The following is a 9,529-nucleotide window of genomic DNA, read 5'->3' as shown; positions in this document are numbered from 1 at the left end:
GGGCTTGGGGTCAATGACTGAGCCGGGAACCTCCCACCCCCTCCTAGGTGATAACTCTGACCCCCTAACGATGGCCATTGAGCTGGGGGCTCTGTGCTACCCAGCCCCATTGATCTAATGGGGATCGTTAACTCTGACACCTAACAAGGGATATTGGGCTCGAGTTCTCTGTGCTACCCAACCCCATTGATTTTCTCCCCCCTCACGCTGCCCTTCTGACCCCCTTTCTCTGCCTGCAACCCCCAGACACTGCCGTGGGGGGCATCACCCTGCAGTACTGCATCCAGGACCAGACCTACAAGGAGATGCTGCAGTTCCCCCTGCAGCCACAGGATGGAGACAGGTGACAGCAATGCTCCCTGGTCCCCATCCTCCCCAAGCCGCTGGGTCCTGTCCCCCACATCCCCACCCCCAACAGGACAGAGATGCGATGGGACCTGCCCCAGGTCACAGAAGGAAGCAGGAGTCCTGACTCCCAGCCTCCCTGCTGTGACCACTAGACCCCACTCCCCTCCTATAGCCAGAGATAGAACCCAGGAGTCCTGGCTCCCAACCCCCCCCATACACTATCCCACTAGCCCCTGCTCCCCTCCCCACGGTGGCAGGAACCCAGGCGTCCGGGGCTCACCCCGTGACTCTCTGTCCCCGGCACAGGCTGCCCGTTCACCGGCTGGCAGCCAAGTCACTGCTGCTGGAGCTGGAGGGGGCCATGGACACCGGGTCAGAGGGGGACCGGCGCCGGGTGCTGGAGACCAGCCTGAGCTCGGGGGTCGTCTGCTCCCTCACAGCCTACGTGGGGGTGGACACGGAGCGGGGGCAGCCGGTTCAGGGGCCGCTGGTGAGACGGGACATCCCGCTGGCAGGTAACCCTGGAGGGGTCGGGAATCCCGGCACCAGGTGCGGTGGGGGGAGAAGGCTCAGGTGGGTGGGGGAACCTGGCACCGGGGGGAGAGGGGGGACAGGGAATTCTAGCACGGGGGATCCCAGTGTGAGAGGAGGGACCCAGAAGCATGGGAGGGGTATCATGGTTATGGGCTAATGTCCCTTTGCCCCCCTCCCTGCCCTAGCTCCCATGGGGTTGTGCTGCCCCCTCCCTGCCCTCCCAGGGTCCTGCCCTCATCCATGGGGTGCCCCTGGGGCTGGAGGAAGGGTCCCGGCTGGGGGGAAGCTGTGGGGGAGGGGCTGGATCTGGATCTGGGGAGTCACAGCCCGGCGGGGGAGGGACTGGAGCCGGGGGGATCCTGGCTCAGAGGGAGCTGGCGGGAGAGGAGGATGGGGCTGGATGTGGGGAGGGGGTCCCAGCTGGGGGTAGGGAGGAGGGGTCCCAGCGGTGCGTTGGCTCTGGGTGCCGGGGGAAGGGGTTCTTCCCTCCCTTAGCTTGTCTCTGTCTGTCTCTGTGTCCGTCCGTCCCTCCGTCTGCCCCCCCAGGCTTCAAGGCTGCGGCCAGAATGCAGCACATGCAGCGTCTCCCCCGGGCGCTATATGGATCCTGCCCGCCCATGGCCAGATGCGCTCCCCGTGCGCTCGGCTGCCCAATGCCAGTGCCCCTCCTCGGGGCCAGGGACCACCTCGCCATGAGCTGCGCCCCTCCCCACGTGCTCCCCCAGCCCAGAACCATCCGTCTCCCCCCCACACCCAGAGCTGAGCCGGGGAGCCCACAGTGAAAGGGCAACTGCAGGGAGTCCTGGGAACACGCCTCGCCGGATGCTGCGGCCCGCCAGATGAGGGGGGCAGGGGCTGGGAGTCAGGGCGCCGGGCGGGGGGCGAACACCAGGATGACGCTTCCTCGGGTCCAAGACAGACGTGCCCTGATGGTCCCGGAGCTGGGCAAGTGTTTAACGGCCACATCCCAGCCGAAGGAACTTCCTGGCCAAAACACCGGTGTGACGCTGGGGGAGGGGGAATCTGCAGCTGGGTTTTTTAAGTGCCGTGATGCAAATGATCTTGCAACAAAATGAAAAAAAAATAAGGAAACTCCCAGGCAATAAACTCTGTGAAGCTGGAATTTGGGGTGTGAGTTTGTATCAAGCGGCTAAAGTTTGGGGGGGGGGGGCAAACGGGGGGGGCGGGGCGGGCAGGGGGAATCAACCTGGACAAGCCATGTCACTGTTCTGTAACCATCTCCCCACGTCTCTCCCTAGAGCGGGCACTGGAGGAGTCTCCCCTGCTGAGGCTGGTGTCTCTGCAGAATGCCGACGGCTCGTGGGATCTGGACCCCCGGCTGGCCGCGGCGCTGGAGGTGAGCGAGACCGACGCCAGGGGGAGGATGCCCAGTCGGGTGAGTGCGGGGGGCGAGGGAAAGGGGAGAGATGGGGTGCAGGTGCCATGAGTTGAGCCTGTTCTCTGCTCCCAGATGAGACTGTGGGTGACCCAGGCTGGGGGCGGGTCTGAGGGCAACTAGATCAAATGACCCTTGAACCTGGAGCCCAGTGGGCGAGACGGGCCCAGAGTGGGGGTCTGAGACCCCACTTACAGGGGGTCGGAGCATTGGATCAAGAGGCCCCAGGGCTGGGGGGGAGACATGGAGGGCCCCAGGCCGGGCCTGCTCTGAGGCTGTCTCCCTACCCCCGGGCATGGCACTGGGCATATGGGTAAGGGGTCCATGGTGCTAGGGCAGGAGGGCTGGGAACCCTCTGATTCTGGGGAGGGGGCGGGAGCACTGGATTGGGGGGACCCCAGGGTGAGGGCATGGGGGCAGCACTGGGGGGGCAGGGGAGTCCCCAGGGCAGGGGAATTGGGGCAGCACTGGGGGACAGGGGTCTCCAGGCTGGGCGCTGTCTCAGACTGTCTCTCCTCCTCCTCCCCCCCCATTCCTGCCCCCAGGATGTGCCCCCCGGCATCTGGGCCACGGTGCTGGCCGTGGTCTGGCTGCACGGCCGGGCCACAGGGCAGCGCAATGAGTGGGAGCTGCTGGAGGCCAAGGCTGTGGGCTGGGTGCAGAGCCAAGCAGGTGAGATGGGGTCCGGGACAGGGCCCAGGGTCTCGACTGGAGAGACCCTGCCTCATGGGAACCCCACAGCCCAGCCCCCCCCCCGAGACCCCCTGCCCCAAGGGCTCACAGCCCCAACCCTGCCTCACAGGGCCCCCATCCCTGAGAGCCCTGCCCCCCAGGTTCTACAGCCCAGCCCCAGCCTGGCCCCCCAGAGCCCTCCAGTCCCATGACAGTCTCCCTGCTCGCTGTCCCAGTCCCGGCTCCCGCCCAGGTCCCCCATTCTGTGAGCTCTCTGCCCTTTGCCCCGACCCTTCCTGTTCCCCAGGCTGGTGTCTCCCCCTGACCCCTCTCTTGTTTCAGGGCCTCGGCTGAGCGAGTGCCTGGAAGCCGCCAACGCCCTGCTGGGCTTCAACGTTGGCCCTGCCATCTTCGAGCTCTGAGCTCCCCCTGTACCCGCCCCCCAAGTTACCCTGGGCTTCTGACCTGGAGCTTGGAGGCCAGAAGGGGGCACTGGGGGCAGCCCCACCTGGCCGGCCTGTGCCTAGCCTGGAGCTAACCCCCAGCTGGGATCCCACCGCTGCCTCCAATTTGGATGCATCTGCTTCCTGCTAGCTGAAGAGGAGAACTGGGCTCCACCCCAGACTGGCTGTAGCCTTTATTTTTATTTAGCATAGAGTTAGTGATGTTATCTTACCCCACCGTGGGTTCGGCTCTGGTGGCCACAGTTTCAAGCTCAACAGAGGGAAAGACCCCTCCGCTACTTGGTTCAGACTTAGAGCCTCTACGTACATCACGGTCGCTTTTTCACAGCATGACCCGTCGGCACGTCTGTCTCATGATCTTGTGACATAGAGTCGCTCTTTGGTCACTTACTTATGTCAAGCATCTCTTACGCCTAGGGCGTCGTATGGCTAAGCTGGCATCTCACAGCTGTTGTGATAAATAAAGGGGGGGGGTTAGCTCCCTTTGATGGACACCCAGCCAGCCAGTTAGCTGTAAAATCCCTCTTACTTGCTTTACCTGTAAAAGGTTAAAAAGTCCCCCAGGTAAAGAAAAAAAAGTGGGCACCTGACCAAAAGAGCCAATGGGAAGGTAGAACTTCTTAAAATTGAGAAAGAAACGTTCCCTTTGTCTGTTGTTCTCTCTGGGCTGGAGGGTCAGAGCAGCCATGCTATAAGCAGCTTAAGCCAGGTATGATTATAAATCATCAGATCATGCCTAGAACTACTTATCTCAACTCCAAATGTGTAACTAGATCAGAATGTTCAGCTAGCCGCGATTAGGGTTATTTCTTTTATTTCTTATTGACTTGTGGACTCCTCTGTGCTAACCCCAGGTGCTTTTGTTTTGCTTGTAACCTTTAAGCTGAACCCCCAAGAAAGCTATTTTGGGTGCTTGGTTTTTGGAATTGCTCTTTTAAAAGCTAGCAAAAGCCTAAGTTCCAGATGTATTTTCTTTCTTTTTGTTTTTAATTAAATTTACCTTTTTTAAGAACAGGATTGGATTTTTGGTGTCCTAAGAGGTTTGTGCATATGCTGTTTGATTAGCTGGTAGCCACAGATAATTTCCTTTGTTTCCTTCTCAGCTCTTCCCCAGAGGGGTGTGTGTGTGAAAGGACTTGAGGGTACCCCCCAGGGAGGAGTTCCCAAGTGCTCCTTCCTGCGCTCAAAGGGTTTTTTGTTGTTGTTGTTGTTTTGCATTTGGGTGGTGGCAGCGTTTACCAGTCCAAGGTCAGAGAGAAGCTGTAACCTTGGGAGTTTAATACAAGCCTGAAGTGGCAAGTATTAATTTTTAAAATCCTTGTGGGCCTCACTTCTGCACTCAGAGTGACAGAGTTGGAATTCAGCCTTGACAACTGTGGACACTGTGTTTCAGCCTTGCTTTACTTAGATACCTAATGTCCACGTATCCTTCTAAATCCCAACTGGTCCCCTGTGTCTCCACCCGTACAGCCTACCTCTGATAATGACCCGGAACGGAGCATCTGAGTTAATCATAACGTCACCCGGCGCAGCACTGACCCCATGGCCCCGTATCCCCCACGCCACTCCCAGCCGCCACCGCCTCTCTGCACTGGGGGGCGTCCTCAGGAGCAACACCACCACTGTTTGTTTTTCCAAATGACCGAGGGGTCCCTATATAGCCCCACTGAGGCAGCCATGTCTCGGTGCCATGCGAAAAGAGACCCTGTATAACCAGCCCCACCCCAAGGCAGCCGCATCTCAGAGCTGGCAAGAGGTTCCTATGTAACCAGCCCTCATGCCCCACTCCAGAGGTGGCCTCATCTCAGCACTGGGTGAGGAGTCCCTGTATAACCTGCAACCCCCCTCTCTCCCACTCCAGGCAGCCGCATCTCCGCGCCTGGCCTCACTGACCCTGCCCTGGGTTTCAGTTTTCTGATGCTAAATGGGGAGGAATTTCTCTGCCAGCCTCTGGCCGCCAGCTGGCCCCATTGAATCAATTTTCAGGTCGGTTCTGTGCCAGAACTAGGCTCTGATCCAGCCCCAGGGCGGGGCCTGGCAGCTGGGGGGAGGATACGGCACAGGGCCTGCCCCTCTAGGGGGCGCCGGCTCCCATCCAGCCCCAAGGCGGGGCCCAGCTGGCTCGGGGCGTCCAGGCCCCCTCCGCCAGCCTCGCTCGGCCTCACCCCTTCTCAATAGGTGAATCCAGCCACTGTGCCCCCCACCCGAGTGCTGGGGGGGCGCTGGGGCAGGGAGGGGCCCATGGGGCAGAGGGCCCTGCCCCTCCCCCCCCGTACATTGGCAGCCCAGGCACGCAGCAAGCCACATAAAGGAGCATTGATGCCCCCCCCCCGCCTTGGCACCGCCAGCCCCATTCACATTGTTCCCATCCCTCGAGCGGCCCCGCGCAGGGAGCGAGACGCTGCCCGGGGCTGCGGGCCAAGGGCTGGACCTTGGCGTCCCCCAGGTGGGGCGACAAAGCTCACCCACCCAGCAGGGTGTCAGATGCGCCTAGATGGCCCTGAGCTTCCCTGCTCCCCACTAGTGCCCCTCACTCCCGACACACAGCCCCCTGCTAGCCCAGCCCTGGGCTTCCCCACCCTCTCCCCGAGCTCCGCCAGTGCTCCTCACTCCCAACCCACAGCCCCCTGCTAGCCCAGCCCTGCCCCGCCCCTACCCAGCCCTGCCGGTGCCCCTCACTCCCGACCCGCAGCCCCCTGCTAGCCCAGCCCTGGGCTCCCCCCGACCCACACACTCACGTAGCCTGCATGGGAATATTTCATTTCCCCAGCAGGGGTCAGTGTTCATTCCAGCCCCACACCGCAGTCCCGCCCACTCCCGCTAGGGGCGCTGTTCCACTGGCCGTGCAACAGCAGCCGATTTCCCCTGGGCTGGCATCTTCAGGGCCAGCTCATACTTCATTTAATTAAATCGAATAAATCAGCAGCGAAGCAGCCACAGGTGTTGACTCGAATCCCAGGCTGTTCAGGGAGGGGCCAAGACAGTGAACTGGGGATAGAACCCAGGCATCCTGGCTCCCAGCCCCTGCCCCACACTAACCCATTACAGCTCACTGCCCTCCCAGGGCTGGGCAGCGAACCCAGGAGTCCTGGCTCCTGCCCCTGCCCCCACACTGACCCGCCGGACCCCACTGCCCTCCCAGGGTGGGGCAGAGAACCCAGGAGTCCTGGCTCCTGGCCCTGCTGTTCTAAGCACTGGACTCCACTCTTTTGGGGGGCAGCTAGGATACAGGAGGGGAAGGAAGTTCTGGACCCCAAAGGGTTAATTGTGCCCCCTTGCCCCTGGGGGGGGGGTCTCCCACAGCCCCCTCTCCCCCTAGCTCTGGCCCCTTTAAATCGCTGTGGCCTGGCTCACATGCTCAGCCAAGTGCCCTATTTTTAGAGCCGGTTCTTGTCTTCAATCCGACCCCCCTCGGCTTGTTTTGCAGCTTCCCCTGCCAGCTCCTCGGAGCCCTGGCCAAGGAATCCAGGCGCCTCCTGCCTCCTCCCCGCCGCCCCACGCACAGGGCTCCGCCGGTGCCCCTCACTCCCGACCCCCAGCCCTCCTACGCCGGTGCCCCTCAGACCCTGCTAGCCCAGCCCTGGGCTCCCCCCCGCCAGCTCTGCGGGTGCCCCTCACTCCCGACTCGCAGCCCTCTCACACTGGTGCCCCTCACTCCTGCCCCTCAGACCCTGCTAGCCCAGCCCTGGGCTTCCCCCTGCCCCACATCAGGACAGGAATGCAAAGGCCTAGATTGCACAGTGGCCACTAGGACAGAGTTTGTGTTTTTGTAGGTCCTACTCAAACTGTGGCTGCAGTGTCTCTCTCCACACGGCAAGGGGTTAATAATCCAGGCGCCCCACCCAGGCTGAGCTGCGATTCGGGATGGGGGGGGGGGGGGGTGATGTTTTTAAAGTGGCTCCGGGCCCATGACTCTGTGTTCACAAAGGGAACACGATGTTCAGGCCGAGAGTCTGGGGCGGGGGAAGGGAGCACCGAGGGCGGGAGCTAAACGGAAGGGGGGAGGGGAAGGGACAGGAGGGGGTTGAGGGTGTCAGAGGGAGGTTGCGGGGTCGGGCGCTGAGGGGCTGGGTCAGAAAGAGGCTCTCAGTGCTGGGATGGGGGGTGACACTTTTCTTTCCTGGTGGGGCAGCCGCCCCGTACCTCCCCACTGTCCCCGCATTGGCCTCTGGCCTTGCCCCCCCCAGGCACTTGGGGGGCTAGGATGTGACCAGAGCTGGACCCCCCCCAGTTCAATCCCCCCAGTGCAGTTTCCCTTCCTGCCCCCCAACAACCCCCACTGCACCCCCCTTCCCACACACACCCTGGGACCCCTGCAGCCATTTCTGCGTGGAAGGTTCAATCCAGCAGTGGTTCAGCCGGGAAATCCCCTCCCCCCAGCCCCCCCCCCGCAACGAGCCTGGAGGTGGCCGGGGACTCGCCCTCAGCAGTGTGGGGCCCAGGACCCTGAGCCGTGCGGGCCGGTGGGGGAAGGTTCCGGTGGCCGGTTGGGGCGAAAGATCCGGCAATTCCCCACGCTAGCTTTGGGTGCCCCAAGGGGTTCTCAGATACTGGGTCAAACTGGGCCGGCCAGAGCCGAGCAGCCAAACAGCTCAGGGCTCCTTTGCTCCAGCTAACAGACGGGCCCGTCTGTCCGGGGGGGCCCAGCCTTCCCGGGGGGGTTGGACGGGGACTGGCCTCCGGAGGCCCCAGACGCCCACTGGGGAATGTTTCGCATGTAGGAACTGGGATGTCCTGTGGCCCCGTCGGAATAACTGCGCCTGACGCCGGCTCAAAAACCGCCCTGTGATGCCGGATGCCGGGCCGCTGGGACCCAGCCTCTAAGCAAAATCCTTGCGCAGCCGTGGCCTGCTCAGCCCGCCTGGCTCGCCGGGAGGGGTAGCGCAGCCAGGAAAAGCCCCACTGGAGGGAGCGAGATGTGGGGCTCCGCCCAGAGTGGGACCCCAGGAGCCGGGGGGGGGGTGCTGAATGGCCCCTGACAGGGGAATAGGCGCAGCTGCCCTGAGCTGAGACAGGAGGATAAATGGAGGGTGGCCGGCTGGGTGCAGGAATGTGGGTGCGGCGGGGGGGTGGAGGGCTGGCCACGTGGGTGGGGGGTGGCCCTGGGCCCTGGGGACAGCTGGCTGGGTGGAGACTGTGGGGGGATGGGGTTGGAGGGTGGGGGGCGGGAGAAGGGGGTGAGTGGATGGATGGACAGACGGATGGATAGATGCGGGGAAGGAGATGGATGGATGGGAGAGACGGGGTGGATGATTGGAGAAGAAGGATGAATGTTTGGGAGTGAAGGGGTAGACAGACAGAGATATGGACGGACGGATGGATGGATGGATGGGGGAGATGGATGGATGGATGGATGATGCGGGGGAAGGGTGGATGGATGGATGGATGAATGAATGCAGGGGAAGGGTGGATGGATGGATGGATGGATACCGGGGAAGGGTGGACGAATGGATGGAGAAGAAGGATGGATGGATGAGGGAGATGAATGAATGGGGGGAGGGGATGGACGGACAGATGGGTGCTGGGGTAGATGGATGGATGGATCCATGTGGGGGAAGGGTGGAAGATGGATGGATGGGGGTGGATGGATGGATGGATGTGGGGGAAGGGTGGATGGATGGATGGGGGAGGGGATGGACGAACAGATAGATGGGTGGTGGATGGATGGATGGGGGAGATGGACAGACGGATGGATGGATGATGTGGGGGAAGGTGGATGGATGGATACCGGGGAAGGGTGGACGAATGCATGGAGAAGAAGGATGGATGGATGGATGGGGAAGATGAATGAATGGGGGGAGGGGATGGACGGAGAGATGGGTGGTGGGGTAGACGGATGGATGGATGGATGGATGGATGTGGGGGAAGGGTGGACGATGGATGGATGGGGTGGACGGATGGATGTGGGGGAAGGGTGGATAGATGGATGGGGGTGGATGGGGGAAGGGATGGACAGACAGATGGTTGGGGGAGATAGATGGGGGAGATGTACGGATGGATGGATGGGGGAGGAGATGGACGAACAGATGGGTGGGGGGTGGACAGACGGATGGATGGGGGAGATGGACAAATGGATGGATGATGCGGGGGAAGGGTGGACAGATGGATGGATGGA

General features: G+C 62.0%; 1 protein-coding gene across 1 annotated transcript in view; it reads left to right on the top strand.

Annotated features, from left to right (window-relative positions):
- Window positions 1–3,372, top strand: part of LOC112107689 (von Willebrand factor A domain-containing protein 5A-like) — a 46,377-nt gene extending 43,005 nt beyond the window's left edge. The window contains 5 exon segments of the mRNA XM_029912597.1: window positions 276–343; window positions 655–863; window positions 2,142–2,278; window positions 2,824–2,950; window positions 3,293–3,372. Of these exon segments, the coding sequence (XP_029768457.1) occupies window positions 276–343; window positions 655–863; window positions 2,142–2,278; window positions 2,824–2,950; window positions 3,293–3,372 (621 nt within the window).
- Window positions 3,373–9,529: the final 6,157 nt, after the last annotated feature.

Source organism: Terrapene carolina, unplaced genomic scaffold (assembly GCF_002925995.2).
Source record: "Terrapene carolina triunguis isolate 2854851 unplaced genomic scaffold, T_m_triunguis-2.0 Scaffold233, whole genome shotgun sequence".
In the NCBI taxonomy this organism is placed as follows: domain Eukaryota; kingdom Metazoa; phylum Chordata; order Testudines; family Emydidae; genus Terrapene; species Terrapene triunguis.
The sequence above is the reverse complement of the archived record's forward strand: the minus strand, read 5'-3'. Positions and strand labels throughout refer to the sequence as shown.